Source organism: Nanorana parkeri, unplaced genomic scaffold (assembly GCF_000935625.1).
Source record: "Nanorana parkeri isolate BGI_ZX_2015 unplaced genomic scaffold, ASM93562v1 scaffold585, whole genome shotgun sequence".
In the NCBI taxonomy this organism is placed as follows: Eukaryota; Metazoa; Chordata; class Amphibia; order Anura; family Dicroglossidae; genus Nanorana; species Nanorana parkeri.
Genome location: NW_017306853.1, coordinates 310,312 through 329,607, shown reverse-complemented (window position 1 = coordinate 329,607; position 19,296 = coordinate 310,312). Strand labels below are relative to the sequence as shown.

Sequence of the window (19,296 nt, the reverse complement as noted above, 5' to 3'; positions counted from 1 at the left end):
CCATACACCGATCCAGTGAATGAATATTCTCTGTGTCCCCCCTCCTTTACCGGGCACTGTGGTTCCTCTCAGAGCCCCCAAACTCACTAGGACACAGAGGGAGGAACCACTAAGCTCCGTGGGGGACACAGATAACTGACACTCACAAAAATGCCAGACAGCAGCACAAAAATGTACCTCATGAAGAATACAAAGACTTCCCTCACACAAAAATGTCAATGTGTGTCAGCGCAACGGCCATAGTAATAATTATATACACATTCTATATAGTAACATAAATATATTTATTACACACCATGAGCTTTTCAGGCAGCCCTTTCCCAGTTAACGTTCTCCCCACTATAATAACAATGAACAATGAAAGTATTACCTGAGAGGAGACATGGCTGACAGGTTCTCTTGCCTCACACAGCCGCTCCTCCGCAGAGCGAAGAACAAAATGGCCGCCGCCACTCCGCCACTGAACTGAGGAAAACGACGCCACGCCCCCCGCCGCGTCTGCAGACCCGCGAAGCTTGGCCACGCCCCTTCTGGGCTAGCTCATAGGTGTTCTCGTGTTTGAGCGGGAGCCGATCTCAGCGGAAGACCTGAGGGGGCCGCGGGGGCCTCGCCAGGCTTTGGGGTGGCCCACTACATAAGAAGCTGTATGTCAGGGGATCCTTAATATTCCTCCATAGGTCTATAATGGACATTTATCCAGATTTGCTGGGTCCCGGACAGAAAGTGTCTAAGGCAGGAGAGGGCAAACTCTGGCCCTACCTCTGGTAAAACTACAAATCCCATGATGCATATGTTTCTGGCAGCTGTGGCTGAGAATCTTGCAATGCCTCATGGGATTTGAAGTTCCGCAGCAGCTGAAGGGCAAGAGTTCGCACACCCCTGGTCTAAGGGGAGCACCTGTTGTCCATAGCAGCCAGCTTCTCCCATTGATGTGTACATTGTAGGAGCACGGAGAAGCTGATTGGCTGACCTGGTTCTCCCATTGATGTTTGCATTGTGGGAGCACGGAGCAGCTGATTGGCTGACCTGGTTCTCCCATTGATGTGTACATTGTAGGAGCACGGAGAAGCTTATTTGGCTGACCTGATTCTCCCATTGATGTTTGCATTGTGGGAGCACGGAGCAGCTGATTGGCTGACCTGGTTCTCCCATTGATGTGTACATTGTAGGAGCACGGAGAAGCTGATTGGCTGACCTGATTCTCCCATTGATGTGTACATTGTAGAGCACGGAGAAGCTGATTGGCTGACCTGATTCTCCCATTTATGTGTACATTGTAGGAGCACGGAGAAGCTGATTGGCTGACCTGATTCTCCCATTGATGTGTAAATTGGAGACTGAGGAAATGCTTCCTCCTGCCTGCAGCAGACTGATCACTGGGGGAAGGGAGACTGAGGTACTGCTCTTCCTGTATATTGTCAGGAATGTATCAATGCGGACCCATAATTTTACTGAACGGTCCGCCTTACACTATGCCCGCTGGGGAGCTGGCGCCTTCCACAAGTGACACCAGGGTGACCCGGGACATGGCCATTCTACATATGATTTATATAGCAGTTTCAGGAAATTGGCCAGCTAGCTCTAGTTTTGTTCAGCTGATGCCACCATTTTGTTTTAAACATTAGGGATGCACCGATACTAGTATTGGTGCCGATTCCGAGTATTTGGGCGAGTACTCGTACTCGCCCAAATGCTCCGATGCCTAGCACGAGTACTTCCGGTATCAGGAAGCCGGGCAGCGCGTCATTACTCGCTGCCCGGTTTCCTGATTGGCCGGGAAGCGGCTCCATGCTCTCTCGTCCTCGTGAGGTAAGGTTACCTTAACTTAGTATGTGCAGCCTTTCACCCCCGGGAGGCCGGCTCCATGCCCCCTCATCATGTGATGACGAGGGAGCATGAAGCCAGCTTCCCGACTAATCAGAAAACAGGGCGTCGCGTCATTACTCGGTGCCCGGCTTCCTGATTGGCCGGCCAGATGGCTCCGGCTGGGTACCGGAGGAAGGCCGCGTTCTGGCTGGAGAGGCCCCGGGGGTGACAGGCTGCACATACTAAGGTAAGAAGGGGCTTTCTTGTTAATCAGGAAGCCGCGTGGCGAGTCTTTACACGACACCTGGCTTCGAATGGGACTTCCGTTACTGGGTTATTGGTATCGGCGAGTACCGGAAAAAAATTATCGGTACTCGTACCCGGTACCAAAAAACTGGTATCGGTGCATCCCTATTAAAGGAGAACTATGAGGGGTGGGAGTGGCTTTTCACTCACCTCATAGTTCTGGTCGACCTGTGACAATGAGACTGTCACAGGTCGGCTCAGTAGATCGGGAGGTGAGCGAACACATACCGGCGTTCGCTCACCTCTCGATCCTGTCACGGCTCTCTGCCGTGACAGGGGAGGGGCTGGATTCCCCCCTCCCCGCTCCGATCCGCCAGCGCTGACTGGCGGAACGGACGGGGGAGGGGGCGGCTACAGCTGGCTCTGCCTCTAGATAGGCAGAGCCAGCTGTCAGTCACGCAGCTGGGCGGATCCCGGCACAATCGTCGGGATCCGCTTCAGCTACGGCGTCTCAGCATACCGCGAGCTACACTGCTGCGTCTCAGTATACAGGGAGCTACAGCTCGCGGTATACTGAGCTTAGGGTGACGGGAGGACGCTAGTTTGTGTCCTCCCGTTCCCCTATGGAGAACTATGGGGAAAAGCCTTAACCCCTTAGTTCTCCTTTAAACATTTTGCATTTACTTTGAACCCCATACAAGTAAAGAATACGGCAAACTGTCACTTAATCTTTTTTCTGGACCTGTCTACCACCATTTTATTCTATAGGGTCTTGGCATTCAGAAAATATATAATGTTGGGGGGTTTTACGTCATTTTCAGGCCTAAAATGTGGAATATAACATGGGTGCAAAAAAGGGCCTCAGTCATGAAGGGGTTAAATTGCTCCTAAATGACACATGCGTTGTGCAGGGAAGCGGTTACAGAGGCAAAGTGAGAACCCAAGAAGCCGAGGACTGGGCGAGCCATTTGTCTGCCCACGTGTGGACATTCTCTACGGCTGTCATGTTGGAAGATGGGGACATGAGGAGACGATGCGAGGGGTGCAGGTTACGCTGCTATTGAGCGACACCTAGTGGTGAACATGCTTTTTTTTTAATCACTAGCAAGGAAAAATAAAGGACGACATTCACCAAATCAAATGACTAAAGTCTATCTATTCAGACCGATGGAACTAACATGACTGCATAATGCGGGGGGTGGGCAAACTCTGGCCCTCCGGCTGTTGTGGAACTACAAATCCCATGAGGCATTGCAGGATTCTCACAGCCACTGGTATGATTCCCAGAGACAGATGCATGATGGGATTTGTTGTTTGACCACAGCTGGAGTTTGCCCACCTCTGGCATAGTGAATACATTGAGGGGGATTTATCAAATCTGGAGCATCTGTGCATGGCAACCAATCAGCATCTCTCTCATTTTCAAATCTTACCTGAGCAAACTATAGAGAGATGCTGATTGGTTACTATGGGCAACTGCTCCAGATTCTATTGCCCCAGTTTTGATAAATCCCCCCCCCCCATTGATTTTTGCACTCATCGTTGTCAGCATTCTGAGTCCGCAATAGACTTTATTGACGTCAGTTAAACATAGAATCACAGGGAAATGCAACATTTCGGAATCACATGCGGTTCCTTCATTGGGTAAAACTATGTGGGGTGTGTGATCACATTGTTTTGCCTGAAGGAAACGCATGTGGTTGCAAAACGTTGCATTTCCCTGTGACACCATCTTTATCTGACGTCAATAAAGACAGATAATGTGGACTTTGCTGTGCTGGTGACTTTACGGTCTTCATTGTTCTATGCGGCGCCATCCGCTGGTCACTACACCACCCACCGGAACGTCTTGAAGGGGATATCGGTCAGGAGCGCGGTGGGTTACTCCTAACATCTGCCAGTAACAGATGATGTTTGCAGGAGGGGGGCTGAGTGACACCATGAATGGCACGGTGTCGCTGATGGTAGTCGAAAAAACAAGGACACAACAATGCCAAACATGAATCTGATAATAAAATGAGTCAATAAGTCTGCACATTGTATGGTTATAATTGTAACCTGTACATAGAAACAAGGCCCCATGCACACTGGTGATTTAGGGCCGAGAGAGAATACCTGCGGCAAAAGTGGATCTTTGCGGCAAGAATCAGAGGTAGTTGTGAATAGCAGTGGCCTTTCATTGCTTTGTACAGTCCGAGCGGTCACTCTTTCTAGGTGTCTGCGCTGCCAGCGGTCACTCTTTGCGGGTGTCTGCACGGCCAGCCTCTGCGGGTGTCTGCACGGCCAGCGGTCACTCTTTGCGGGTGTCTGCACGGCCACTCTCTGTGGGTGTCTGCACGGCCAGCGGTCACTCTTTGTGGGTGTCTGCAAGGCCAGCGGTCACTCTCTGTGGGTGTGTGCGCGGCCAGCGGTCACTCTTTGTGGGTGTCTGCAAGGCCAGCGGTCACTCTCTGTGGGTGTCTGCAAGGCCAGCGGTCACCTTCTGTGGGTGTGTGTGCGGCCAGCGGTCACTCTCTGTGGGTGTGTGCGCGGCCAGCGGTCACTCTTTGTGGGTGTGTGCGCGGCCAGCGGCCACTCTTTGTGGGTGTCTGCACAGCGATTATTTAGCAGTTGGGGGGAGACTGGCCCTGGATGCAGACAGATCGAGTCCGGGGCCTGTCATCTAGCCTCAGCCACAGGTAACCACTGGAAGTGCAGACATCTTATGTGAAGAGGGGCAGACAGTTTGAGCTTCTGTCAGCCTGTCATTGCTTTGCATCATTGTCACATGGATTGGCCACCACAGAGTCCAGACCTTAACCCCCATCAAGAATCATTGGATGTACTGGTGAAGACTTTACACTTATCACCCAATTTTTTGGTAAAATATAAAAGTCGGGGTCACGTCGGGTAAATAGACACCAAACATGTCAAGCTTACAAATTGCGCGCACTTGCAAAAAAAACACCATACCCAAAACTGGCCATAGGCGACGCTTTAAAAGCTTTTACCGCTCATCAGTTTAGTGTTATCAGTGATTGATGGCCCTAAATTATTGCTCTCACTGCGACGTTCGCTGCGATATGTAACATGTGCGGCGTAATGGGCGCAATCGTCGTTTTCACAGGTATGCGCACCTGACGCATGCGTGTATGTATGGGGGGACTTTAAATAAAAATATTTGTTTTTTTAATTCTTTTTTATGTGTAACTTTAAAACATTTTTTGGGAAACTTACATTTTTTTTTCACCTAAGTTTATTGCTATCACATAAGGGGCTAAGAAACCCCTCCTATGTGATAGCAAAAGATGTGACAGGTCCTCTTTATGTTCGGATCTGGCCTGCGGGCCGTAGTTTGAGGACCCCTGCTTTACACATTGCTCAGACTCATCCAACATCACTACAAGATCTTGGTGAAAACGTAATGCAACTCTGGAGGGAAACAAATGTTGGTGAAATTGTATAAAAACTTACAGAACCAAAACCATGAAGAATGTGCGCCATATTCCTTGCCAAAGGTGGTCAAAAGAAAAATTAATGTGTGTGGATTTTTTGGCCAAGCAGTGCATATAATAATTGAACTTTTATGGCTAAGGAGGTTTGGTATGAACAGACGGTCTACGATCATCAAATCGTGTCTTATGTAACATCCAAGAACGACGTCTTTCAAATCTTTTGGTAGACAACAAGGAGAGTTCTAGATAATCTTTCCTGGGGTCATATAAAGTGTAGTGGACCCACCACATGACATATATATGTAAATACACATACTCTTACCTTTTTCAGTGCCGCACGTCCTTTTAGGCCCCATTCACACTGCGCAATTTGCAAATCGCGCGTTTGTCGGGCAATTCGTATTTTGCGCGATGTCGCGCAAATGCTTGCATTGAGCAAGCGAGAATCGTGGCAAAATCCGCTCCAAAAAGGGTCTTGCTGTAGCGACACACGACCCGCGACAGCAGGACCCTTTGCCCCATTGAGATGCATTGAAGAGCGATATCGCGGGAATTACCGCGCGATAAATCGCTCAATGTGAACGGGGCCTTAAAGTGACACTACACTCAGGAGCTGAATCTTAAAAATACATTAAAGTACCTTGACTATTAACAACAATGTATCTTATGTGTATCACTCGGCTGTAGATCCTCCAATCATCTCCAAATTGGTGCCGACACTGTCCTCCCTTCTGGAGGGGGAGGGGGGCTACGTCTGTTCCCTGTGTGTATTGTAAAGTAGTCACCTCTCCAAGCTCCCCCCCCCATCCCCCCCGCAATGGACTACAGGACTCTCAGGTTTAGTTTACTAATTTGTATTAAGATTGAGCCCGAGTGCAGGCCATCATGGACCCGCCCCCAGCCTGTGAATGGACTTTGAAACGAGAATCAGCAGACCTTTGAGCTCATCTCTCTATCACTCTGCTATATCCTCCTATCAGCATACTTCTGAGAACATGGATTGGCTACCTATTCTATTTATTACAGGTAATTATATAGCACTGACAATTTACCCATTTACTTATTGTACATTCACATAATTCCCTGGCCTCAAGAAGCTTACAATCTAAGGTCCCCATCTCACATGCATACATACACAGGCTGATTTTGGAGTACCCGGAGGAAACCCAAGCAAGCTCAGAGAGAACATGCATACTCCATGCAGGTAGTGTTCTGACCTGGTTTCAAATCAGGGAACCTCTGCGGTGCAAGTCAGAAGTGCCAACCACTAGGCCACTGCTTCTTTTCCCTTCTCCAGTGTGAGCTCTGCTGTACACAGAACTAATACTGCTGCCTTAGCAAAATGGTATTTTGCTTGCTTTGGGACTCCCAAAAAAACACCTCTGGAGGCAGAATCTGATCATGTGACCTGTCAAAGTTTGCTAATAGCCTGCGGGCCATGGTGTGGAGCAGCCAAGTGATTTATATTGAAGTGGCAATAGTGGTATCTGCTTTTTATGCATTGAGCCTCCCCAAACCCCTTAAAGTGAATCTAAAGCCTACATTTTTTGTTAGTTTTGAACAGAGTTGGAAAGGATTAGAACCCTGGTCATGTTTTTATTGCCGTCCGTGTCACCACTGGAAAGATTCACCCTCTGTATTTGTCCTGGGAACAAGAAAAATGGTGGGAAATCCAAAATTGTTGTCAACAAAAGAGCAATAAAAAAGGGGGAATCTTCACTGGGGACACCTGTTCCATTAACAGCTAAGAGGGGAATTTCCTATTTCCTCCGACTTCCTGTTGTGTTTACAGGACAGGAAGTGAAGGTGTCACAACATCCTGACCCCATCTGTCCCGTGATTTGATATAGGTGATTGCTCACAATATGTAACACTTAAGAGATTATTTTTTTTTCTTTTCTTTGTACAATGTTGTGTCATGTGTAGTTGAGCCCCTATAAGCAGCTATGGAAATGTCTTCTCGATTCCACATACCAAATGATATCAGCGTTAGAACACAATCATATTAATAAGAGTATCTCGAGGTATTATCATACGTCCCGCATGAGGCACCACTCCTGACACACAGTTCTATTTTCACGCGCAGATCAGTGATGACCATATCGTCCTCGCTTAACCTTCCATTGGGTCTTAATTTGATAGATTTCAGAGCTCGAGATACCCGGTTGTTTGTAACATCTTCAGAAACGAAGCAGACAGGAATCTCGGTCTACTACATATATTGCAAAACATTTGTGGCAAAAAGTATCAAAACCCCAAAAAACAAAAAATTTAATATTTTACAGCTTACCAATCATGGTGATTGCATTAGACTTTGACTCTCTTCATGTTTTTATTTCTATAGCTTCACCTTCCAGAAACACAATAACCCTCCTACGGTGTCCCAGAGGACTCTACAGGTGAAACTCGAATAATTAGAATATCGTGCAAAGTTCATTTATTTCACTAATGCAACTTAAAAGGTGAAACTAATATATGAGAGAGTCTCATTACATGCAAAGCAAGATAATTCAAGCCGTGATTTGTCATCATTGTGATGAATATGGCTTACAGCTCATGAAAACCCCAAGAACCCCAAATCCACAACCTCAAAAAAGTAGAATATTACATGCAATCAATAAAACAAGGATTGTACACAGAACAATATCGGACCTCTGAAAAGTACAAGCATGCATATGTACTCAGTACTTGGTTGGGGCCCCTTTTGCAGCACTTACTGCAATTACTTTTGCACGATATTCTAATTATTCCAGTTTCACCTGTAGGTAGGCCGCTTGATCCCGTTTTGGACTGAAGGCGTACATTAAGGCCCTATTCACACTGAGCGATTTATGGAGCGATTTTTGCAGCGATATCGCTCTATGTAGCTTCTCCAATCCATTTCAATGGAGCTGTTCACATCTCGTCGCTCAATATCGCTTGTAGCTCGTCGCTCCTACATGACCCTTTTTTCGAGCTATTTTGAGCGATATTGCTCCTGATTGCATACAGCCCAATAGGGACACGTCGCTCAATATCGCTCAAAGTCGCGCGATTTTAATGTCGCTCAGTGTGAATGGGGCCTTAGACACAGGTGCGAGAAGAGGAAGCCGCAGGGAGAATAGCCATATAGACATCACAGAAAACAAAGGGAAATGTATACAGGCTCATTTAGATGAGAGTGCAGGTAGAATGACACGATCCTGGAAGGGACAGGTGTTGTGAGTAATTGCACGCAGCAGCTTATTGTCCCCTATGGAAGGATGCAGCTACACGAAATTACACACGCACCCAACACTGCATATCCAGATGTGCACGCCCGTCTGAATGAGCCCTTGTACTGAATAGCCAATTGCAAGGACCGAACACTGTTACATGGGGAGAGGAGAAGGCCATGGACTCTGCATAAGCTCCGACAAGAGAAAAGAGCAGAAGTGGGAGGATCAGTGAGGGGTGGCCTCTGAATAGACGATTCCCCTTAATGCAGACCTCCAGCTATAAATAAAATAAATGCGTCTTTTCCCAGCTGATAAGGAATATAATGCACATAATATACAGAAAAATACTTGCCTATATTCAGGGTCCTGCAGCAGCTGGCACTCAAATCCTCTTCTCTCCGGCACTAGAACATAGGAGGGCACTCTTACATCATCATCATGTACATTGCAGCAGCAGTCTTGTCTGCTGGTCCTGTATTGCGAGTGATGACATCAGAGGGAGGGGTGGTAACAAGACCAGTCAGAGACCAGCAAGAAGAGGGGATGGTCATCACAACTGGAACTGGCAACCATGGAGTAAAGCAAGCATTCTTCACTATTAGTCCCCCAGTAAAACAAGCAGCATATTCTTCACCTGGGAAGAAGGGGTCTAGTATAGGGGTTATTTGCTTATTTTTATTCGGTTCCCCAGCATAGACAAGAATTATGTTTCATCATACTGTATTGTTCTGTCTATATTGTAAAGCGCTGCTCACATTGTTGGCCCTATATAAAACCTGTATAATAATATTAATAATAATCTTAGTGGGATACCGACATTACATATCCCAGGAGACATTACTTTCCACGAATCATAAAATCCTGCAAAATCTACAGGTTTACATGTTATACATAACATGTAAACAGGCACAGCACCAGATCTGGTGCCACATCATTGGCGGCACAGCTGCAAGAACCAGGAGGAAACAGCTATCTCTTCATGAAGTACAAGAGGAATATGGCAGCATGGGATGGGAACTGTAGTTGGAGAGGGGTACAAGCAAAGGAGGACAACACTGCATACACTGGGCTTGTGAGTATATCTATGCAGCATAAAATTGGGGTTTTAATTGAGAGGTGGAAGTTCCTCTTTAAATGACGGATTTCTTTTTCTTTAAAGATGGATTATGCACTTCAGTGGTTACACTAAATTAAGCATCTTTTAATGAGACGGCTCTTCATAGTTAGCAGCAGGAATTAGGAATGCCATATGAACTACTAGAAGTGCTGATAAGCCCAGGCAGGCCTGCCCTTCTCTGCATGTGACCACGCTGCAATGATCACTATGAAGAAGAAATGCTGCCTCGTCTTTTTAATGACTAGCTGTCTGAACCTACAAGTGGAACCTCTCAAACCCAGAGGTGATTACCCTGACACTTCTGCTCCGCTGCTCTCTAACGAGATCTGATTTATGATCACACAATGAGGCCACCACACGGTAAAATCAACAGTTTTATTGAGCCTATTTTAAAAGGAGGAACCCACAAGGCAGTCTGGTAAAAACAAGAATTAAAATGCACTTCTGTGGAAAGCATAAAAACAGCGTTCTGGGAGGGGAAAGGGATCCTAAAAGGCAAAAACTCGAGCAGGCATATAAAATCATATCGCCACGAACACAAAAGACTCAACGTCATAGTACAAAACATGAAAAGCCTGCCATCTGAAGTATTAAAACAACTCGTGAAAAAAAAAAAAGAACTGGCTAAACGAGCGCAAAACTTTACACTGTTTTTTAAATATACAGAACCCGATGCCAAGGTTAACAGCGGGTAACACTTTGTACAATGCCTTTCGGCGGAACGAGCGGGAGGTGCGTCAACCGTGGGTCGTGTCGTCTTCCACAAAGTCCTTGGCCTGTTCCGCTGTGATCACGTCAATGTGACTAACCTGAAGAAGAAAAAAAAAAAGCACACAATGGAGGAAAGTTAAATAATTTGTATAGTTTTTTTTTTTTTTTTCCCTCTGCCCAGACGGTGATGCTTCTGCTGTCTCATCAACAAGCCTGGCATTTCATGTGTGTTTAGGAGCAGGTTATGAGAGTGAAGGGCAGGAGATGCCTGTGACAGGGGCTTGTTATCCGACACTGGCAGATAATTTTTTTGTCCAGTAGTAACAGCCGGGCCTCTGTTCCAAAACCAGGACTACTAAAAATCACAGCACAAAACTCACATACAGGCAGTCATGTGCATATGACCCCATGAAACCGAAGACGCTGAGCAACACTTATTGCAGCTCGGAGTCTGGGGATCGTTTTTCAAGTACCTAAATAGTAAATTTTGCAAATGTAACTCCCATCACCCCACTAATCTTGCCACTCACCACCTATTACCGTAATACATTCTTAGGGCTAATCATACATAAGGGCTCGGCATCGCTGTGCTTCTTTATAAGGGAAACTACAAAACTTTTTTTGTTTGTTTTGGATTTAAAGAAAATTAATGCAAATCAGATCAAAAGGAAATGTGATAAGCTCTATATTATATGCAAAAGAGGCAGCCATGCTTACATTGCTGCTTGTTTGGAAGTGGGCTACAGCATGTATATAGAATTAAAAAAAATAAGATTTAGAAAAGCTCAAAAATATAACACTTAAATGCATACATACATAATAAAACAGGGTTTTTGTAGTTGCTCTAAAATCCTTTTCTTGGAGTCTATAGAGGGACACAATGAAGGGAATTTATCAAAACTGGAGGAGAAGCTGATTGTTTGCCGTGTGCAACTGCTCCAGTTTTGATAAATTCCCACCACAAAGTCTTTAACCTTTGGGTTATACTGGGGGTAGGGGGAGCAAAAAAAAAAACCTGTAGGCCAGCCCAGGATAATCTCTCCCAAAACCTGCCTTAAGGTCCCCACACACCTTACGATAATGGCGGGAAATCCCGCGATCGTACGATTATCGTAAGGTGTGTGGAAGCCGACCTTACTACTGTAAGGTCGCACGACTTTAACTAAAGGACATGTACGAATACCCGCCGACCATCGTACGATGTTCAGCGTGTTTGTGGCATGTTCGTACGATAAAAGCCGTACGGGCCAGTGTGCGCAAGCGCACACTGCCCGTTCGGCATTGCGGTCATCGGAAGCCCGCCCCTCAGGGGGCGTGGCTTGCAATCGCAAGTACGATCTGCTTATGCAAGATAGATAGGCAGATCGTACGTTTTTTTAAGTACCTTACAAAAGTCTTGCGATGGTTGTAAGGTGTGTGCCCAGCCTTAGATTCAACCTTCAACTGTTTTAAAAAGAGTAATAATTCCACCGACAAAGACCATCGAGTTCCACCGACAAAGGCCATCGAGTTCAGAACCATAAGCTTGGATGAGGTTCCATCCCGGATTACAAAAAGGGAATCTATCTTCTTGAAAGAAGGAGTGACTAAGATAAAATTGTACAGCCTAAACCACATCCAGACCGTGAAGGAAATGTCCTTTTTGTGAACTGGAGCAAGACGGAACGATGGAAGAACAATGTTGGAGGTAAAAGGCAGAAACTACCTTAGGCAAGAATTAACTCCTGGGCCTCAACACCACTTTGTCTCACCAGAAAGGGTTCTTTGCAGGATAAGGCCGCCAGTTCAGACAGTTTTCTCATGGAGGTGATGGCCACAAAGAAAACCACCATATGGGTGAAAGCAGAGGGAGGAACGCCTTAAAGCCAAAACGCCGGCCCAGAGCCAGAGCTCCACCACAGCAGCAAGATCTCTCTTAAGGGACTTTGACCAATCGGATGTGGTTTGACAGAGCATTCTACAAAGGGCTTGCTCCTTGGAACAGCTGCATCCTCCACCGGTAAAAGTAAGTGTTTCATTAAGATGGAAAAAAACAAAACAATCTACATTGGGAACAAAACTAATAAGCGTTTAGGGTCGTGTATGGGGTGGGGGCGGTTTAATGCAAATACCTTATTAGAATGTTTCTAATGACCATGGAGAAATAACTGCAAAAGCGGGTGCACAAGGGAAAGGCTTTGTGGCATTAGGAGTTTTAAATGATTCAAGACTAAAAACAAAACTACGTGGGTTGTTGCTTCCATCAGTGCTCAAAATCGTGTGCAGAGCATTAAAAAAAAAAAAAACGGAAACAGCTCCACTTAATTGAGCAAAGTAACTGTTGATTGGAAGCAGGAACAGATCGATGTCCTAAGTGGCCCTTTGCCAGCAGGAGGAGCAGCGGGGAGATGCTTTATCTACATTGTAGAGCGCACACAACACTCTACCCAGTGGATGACATCAGTGCTCAGTCCCACAGCGTTAACCCCTTTCCCCCCAGCAATGGGGAATAAAGGCACCCAGCAACCTGTGAATAAGGTAACGCTCAGCCTGACTGGCTCACTCACTAATTGAATGCAGCATTTCTAGACCTGGAAAGCACTCTGCAGTTAACCTTTACTAAAACGGAGTCTGGAAAGTGTCCCACATGGAACCCTGTGCCCAAAGGTCACTTTCAGGTTATGCCTGCATCATCCAGTCTCGCAGGGTCCAGACGCCATACTGCCAAGTGCCAAACTGAGGACAACAGCTCTCGATAGCTGCAACTGAAGATATAAAGCTCCAGCAGCAATTTAGAGAAAACAATCTTTCTTGTTCTCTATTGAACACAGTCTGAAGAATTCTGAGACGTAGTGTTATGCTGCTGCCTCTAGGAGAAATGATCACTAGGCAAAAAAATTAAAAGCCTGTCACGTTGAAGGACATAATTCATCTCACCTCACACCTGCCAGTTGTACCAAAGAAAGGAAATGATGGGAGGGAGCTGTGTCCCTCAATGGACTCGGAGAAAAGGATTTTATGGTGGATATGGTGGCGTCCATTGAGAGACACCACTGTGAGGAATTCTGAGACGTAGGAACGTTCAAAAGCAGTCCAAAACAGGAGGGTCAGGCACCATAAAAACTAACATAACCAACTCAAATAGCCACCTGAAGAACTTTTCTGCCAAAGCGAACATCAGAAAAAGGCAGAAACAACAACTTTATAAAATGTAGCAAATGTGTAAACAGAAGTTGCAGCCTTACAATGCGAGTACCAGAAGGTTGATTCTGAATTGCCCAAGAAGTACTAACTGCCCTAATAGAATGAGAAGAAACAGTTAAAGGAGGAACCTTATCCCCCAACTCATAAGCTTGAATGAAAAACCTGATAAATCCACTTAGAAATAGCAGATCTAGAAGCTGAACAACCTTTTCTAGGACCTTCAGGTGAACAAATAACGAATCTGAACGCCTAAAAGGGAGCTGTGACTGACAGAAACTCTTAACAACCCGCACAACATCCAAACAATGAAGAGAAACGTCCTTAGGATGAATAGGAGCCGGACAAAGTGAAGGTAAAACAATGTATTCATTTAGAAGAAAGGCAAAACCACCTTGGGTAAAAAGGAAACCTGCTGTCTTAAAACAACCTTGCACCTATAAAGAACCAATAGGGCTCTCCAAAAAACAAGACAAACAACTGGGAAACCCTTCTAGCCGAAGTAATGGACACAAGGCAATCTTTTTGAATAACAAAGAAAGAAACGACTTGGATAGGTTCAAAACCTAGATCACTAGCAAAAAATTGAGGCATGCTCATTTCACACTAAGAACCGGCCCATACAGATCCGTGCTGCATTTACGGACATATCGTGCAGCTCCCGGGAAGGACAGGTGCTGCGTGTGATTGTACGCACCAAGCTGTTCTTCTCCATGGCAGGACTCGGCCGTACGCTCACCTGAGCTGCACATACGTGCGGGTGTCCGTACTCAGACAGGATGGATCCTGTCTGCGTCCGAGAATGAACACCCGTACCAATGTGCAGTTCGGGTGAGCGTACGGCCGCGTTCTCCCATAGAGAACAGATTGCTGTGTACAGTACGGGTGAGCATACAGCCGTGTTCTCCCATCGAGAAGAACAGGCTGCTGCGTACAATCATATGCAGCACCTGTTCTTCCCAGGAGCGGCCCAATACGGCCGTGCATGCTGCACGGATCTGTACGGGCCGGCTCTTCGCAGTGTGAATGAGGCCTCCGGGTGAGCGTACGGCGGTGTACTCCCATAGAGAAGAACAGGCTGCTGTGTACAATCACACGCAGAACCTGTTCTTCCCGGGAGCGGCCCGATACGGCCGTGCACACTGCCCGGATCTATACGGGCCGGCTCTTAGCAGTGTGAATGATGCCTAATAGTAGGAGGGGGTTATCCTGGATTGTCCTATAGTTTTTTTCTTTTTGCCATGTCCAATGCTTCTGTAGGTAGCAGTATAACAGTAGGGTTAAAGACTTTGTGTGTCCCTCGAGAAATAAATTGATTACTTTAATAACAGATCCTCTAAATGTTGGCATATAGCAGAATCTTCCCTAAAAAAATACTGCAAATGACAGGTTCAGCGCAATTCCCAAAAGCTTTCACAGGGAGATAAAACACAGATTATCAAAAGGAACTGTGGGACGAATTTGAAAATTAAAAAAAAACAAGCTAGAGAAACATTCATTTTATTTGGCACTTAGGGTTGAAAACTTACCTTATTTCTAAACTTCACTCCATAAAACTTGTCAGCGGACTCCAAAAGCTCAGGCCTGAAGGTTGTGGTGATGAACTGCGCATGTGATGCCAGTTCTAAGATCATGTCTGTGGATAACAAGACAAAGATTACACTGCGTTCTGTGCTGTATAAAATGCTCGGGCATGGTACAAGACATGACAAAAAAGGTGAAAATAGCCCATGACCTATGCCTTTCATTTTAACAGCCTCAAGTCTATTGGGTGAGGAAGAGCTCCAAAAGTTGAGAGCACAAAAGTGTTGCTCTTCAACCTATGCAACTACATATGAGACAGCAGCCCCGCTTTTATAAGCTGCAACATATACCATCATAAAGTGGCCAGCAGTAGCCATGAAATGCGCTGAAGGTGTTTACGTATCTGCTGATTATACCAAATAAAAACAAATTGTGAAGGAAACACTGTTTGAACCATACATCGTTACGAGCACCTCTGCAGATCCTTTTACCTCTCCCCCGTCACTATTATTTGGGATCCTCACCTCTACATCCACTCTATTAGGAAGGCTTTACATAAGATTTTCAGAGTCTGTCTGTGAAAATTGGTGCTCATTTAATAAAAAGAGCATTTGTGAGGTCAGGTACTGATGTAGGAAGAGAAGGCTTGGATCGTAATTCACCCCAAAGCAGTAAAGTTATGGTCAGGGCTCTGTGCGGGCCAGTCAAGTTCCTCCACAGCAAACTGGTCAAACTATGTCTTTATGGAGCAGATTTTGTGCATAGGGTCATGCTAAAAAAAAAAAAAGGGTCTTCCCAAAAATTCTGGCACAAGGTCGGAAATGCACAATTGTTTAATATAAACTTTCTTAAACCGGGTTCCTCTGTAGATTGATAGGTGTTCCCTCGAGCAGCAGCAGATTGATCTTCCATCTGACTGTACCTGCATAGTTCCAGCATCAACATCACGTGGCACAGCCAGCAGGGGCGGCCGGTTTAGCCTTCTCCTCATCTCTCAGGTAAATAACCACTGATACCAGTTATCTTTTTAGCTGCCTGTAAAAAGGTAGGCATTTTTACCACTGACCACCACACGCTAAGGGGGTCCCTGCTCCCACTGAATACTAAAGAGGTGATCTCTTGCTGAACTTCAGCTTAGGGGGGAGGCTTTTCCTGTGACAGCAGGCAAGCAATACACTGACGGCTGATGTAAGGAGACATTTCACCAGTGACCACTAATGTAGCATTTTTACCAATGATCAAGCCACCATGTTTGTTCTTTTTATTTAACATATTAATCACACCAAGCTATGCTGTACTTATAGATATGATCATGTTTGAACTTTTTCAAGGGTCCCTCCATGGTACCAAAGAATGATAAATCTCCCACCGGGCCAAGCTTCAGTATCTTGGTAGTCGGTCCCACTGGCTCTCAAAATACTTGAACAATATGATTGGATGCCGGCAGCATTCAGGTATTTTGACAGCCAGCGGGGCCGACTAGCAAGATACTGAAGCTTGTCCCAGCGGGAGATTCCTCCATTCACACAGCTTAGCGTAGATGGAGGAATCTGTTGCACTTTTTCCATCTGACCATAGAAAATCTGCAGATAATCTATAGGTGTATGGCCAGCTTTAGGCTCTAACTCCAGTACATAGCAATAACCCATTTTAATACACAGTGTGTCCAAGACTTGCTTATTTAAACAAGCGCCTCTGCATATGTGGACCCTGCTTTTGAAAAGTACACTTCAAGGCAATTGTGTTTGTTTGAATCATTTTTTTAAATCATTCACGAACAAAAAGGTATCCAAAAATAAAAGCAAATTATCCCCAATGGGCACCAAAAAAATACATTGTACATTACTATCAATAATAAAGACAATAGAAAAGAGACATTACCTGACACAGCTTTCCTGTGCTGGGCATCCAGAGCTTGATCAATTTCATCAAACAGGTAGAATGGGGCTGGGTCACATTTTTGGATGGCAAATATCAATGCCAGGGCCACCAGGGACTTCTGTCCTCCAGACAGCTGCTGCATCTCTCTCATCTCGGCCTGCTTGCCAGTGAAGGAGACCTATGAGAAGCAGAGCAGCCAGGGGGTTATTATAGATGTGCATATTAACATATTAGATTGTAAGCACCTCTGAGATGAAAACCAACTGGAACAATTGAATGCTCTCTGTAAATAGCTGCAGAATACAATCAACCTCTATAATTTCACACTTTGCAAGTCCACTGCAAATGTATAATTGTTAGAGCCGTGCAGGAGGCCAGAAACTAATGAGTTAGCCAAATCGCAGAACAGGTATTTGGTAGATCAGGCCACTGGTTAGATTCCGCCTTGTTTTCTGCATGTTACATAGTAACATGGCGACAGTTCCATTTAACATAGCAGAAGCCTTTAGCATACCTGGAAATAATCTCTAGCAGTATTCTGTAAAATTTCTGCCATCTGTCTAGTAACATGGCAGAAATGTGCTTTTGTTTTTGTCATATTGGAAGGTAAACCACCTTCCAGTATGACAAAAACAAAAGCATACAGCGAAAAGGACCACACATTGGTTGAAGGAGAAAAAGGCGAATGTCCTTGCAGGGCCTTATCAGAGCACAGATTTAAACCCCATTGAAAGTCTGTGGAATGACTTGAAGACTGCAGTCCACAAACGGTCACCATCAAATTAACTGAACTTGAGCAGTTCTGCAAAGAAAAAGAGCGGCAAATATTGCAAAGTCTAGATGTGCAAAGTTAGTAGAGACCCATCCCACCAGACTAAAGCAAATTACAGCAAAAGGTGGTTCAACAAAATACTGACACAAGGGTGTGATCCTTTCTCCAACTCAGTGATTCTGTTTTTTATGACATATTAGTGTTCTAGCTTTGACTTGGATGTTATAAGTTGCACTGAATAAATACAGCTGGATAAAACAAAAAACTGTGTTTGTCTTCATTTCAGGCTGCAAAGCAACAAAATGTGATTTTAAAAGGGGGGGTGGGGGCGAGAGAGAGAAAAGAGTGTGTGTGTGAGATATATCCATACACAGTATATGCCTAGAGTTGATCTTTAAATATAGTATGCCATCATATAATTAGATGTATACCTGTGTGTGCATAACCAATTGCTACAAAAAAAAATACAAACCTAACAATCATCTCAGTCTCAGTTAAGCACTTGCGGTTCTTACCCGGATTCCAACGCCAGTAAACTGGTCGACAGATGGCACGCTTTTCTGCGAGCTGGAGCCCTTTTCACTCTCGGCGCTCCCTTCCCCTTCATCTTGAGACTGGCTCCCCTCTATGTCCCCTTTCTTCATGACCAACGTGGCTTTTCCTCCTGGGACCAGCTTCTGAAATACTTCACTGAAGTTCTTTGATACCTAAACAGAACGACAACTGTCAGTTACCCCACTCATGGAACACAAAATCTGCAGTCAACTTGCATTCACATGCACTTTTTGCCATTTCTGCCAATCATCATACTGGGGTTGTCAGACATTTTGTATAAAAAAGCAAATGTTTAAATATTTCACAATACAGGTATTCCTCACTTAACGACCGAGTTCCGTTCCTACGACCAGGTCGTTAAACGGATTGGTCGTTAAGTGAGGAACTCTGTACAGTACTGTGCTGCATTAGTACAGTACTGTATAGCGTTGCAGATGCACAGTACCGAACAGTGTACTGTACATCGGGCACTGAAAATACTCACCAGGACCCGCAGTGAAGATCGGAGGACGTCACTTCCCCCGGCGACACGTCGCACTGGCGCTGACGCGCGAGGTTGGAGGTCGCTCGGAGGACGGTCGTAAGTGCGAGTGGTCGCAAAACAGGTAAGTCGTTAAGCGAGGAGCATCTGTACTTAATATCATTACATACACTGAGTGGCCAGATTATTATGACCACCCCATCAGTACTTCGTTGGGCCGCCTCGTGACTCCACGAGATGATGAAAGGTGATGCGAGGAATCTGACACGGCACTGTTGCCCTTCTGTTGTCTTGTACCAGTCTTGCCCCTCCCCCGTTCTGCCCTAACATTGACTAGTCGCTGACGGCCACAATTAACACGTTCAGACCCAGATTTTCGGGTCTGAAACCCC

General features: G+C 45.6%; 1 protein-coding gene across 1 annotated transcript in view; it reads right to left on the bottom strand.

The window, feature by feature from the left end:
• Nucleotides 1–10,160: 10,160 nt before the first annotated feature.
• The window catches only part of SMC3 (structural maintenance of chromosomes 3), a 37,512-nt gene continuing 28,376 nt past the window's right edge, over nt 10,161–19,296 (bottom strand). Inside the window, exons 26-29 of the mRNA XM_018562575.1 lie at nt 18,384–18,575; nt 17,097–17,274; nt 15,221–15,327; nt 10,161–10,609 (exon numbers count right to left, since the gene is read on the bottom strand). Coding sequence (XP_018418077.1) covers nt 10,538–10,609; nt 15,221–15,327; nt 17,097–17,274; nt 18,384–18,575 — 549 coding nt within the window. The 3' untranslated portion in view covers nt 10,161–10,537. The remainder of the gene's footprint in view (nt 10,610–15,220; nt 15,328–17,096; nt 17,275–18,383; nt 18,576–19,296) is intronic.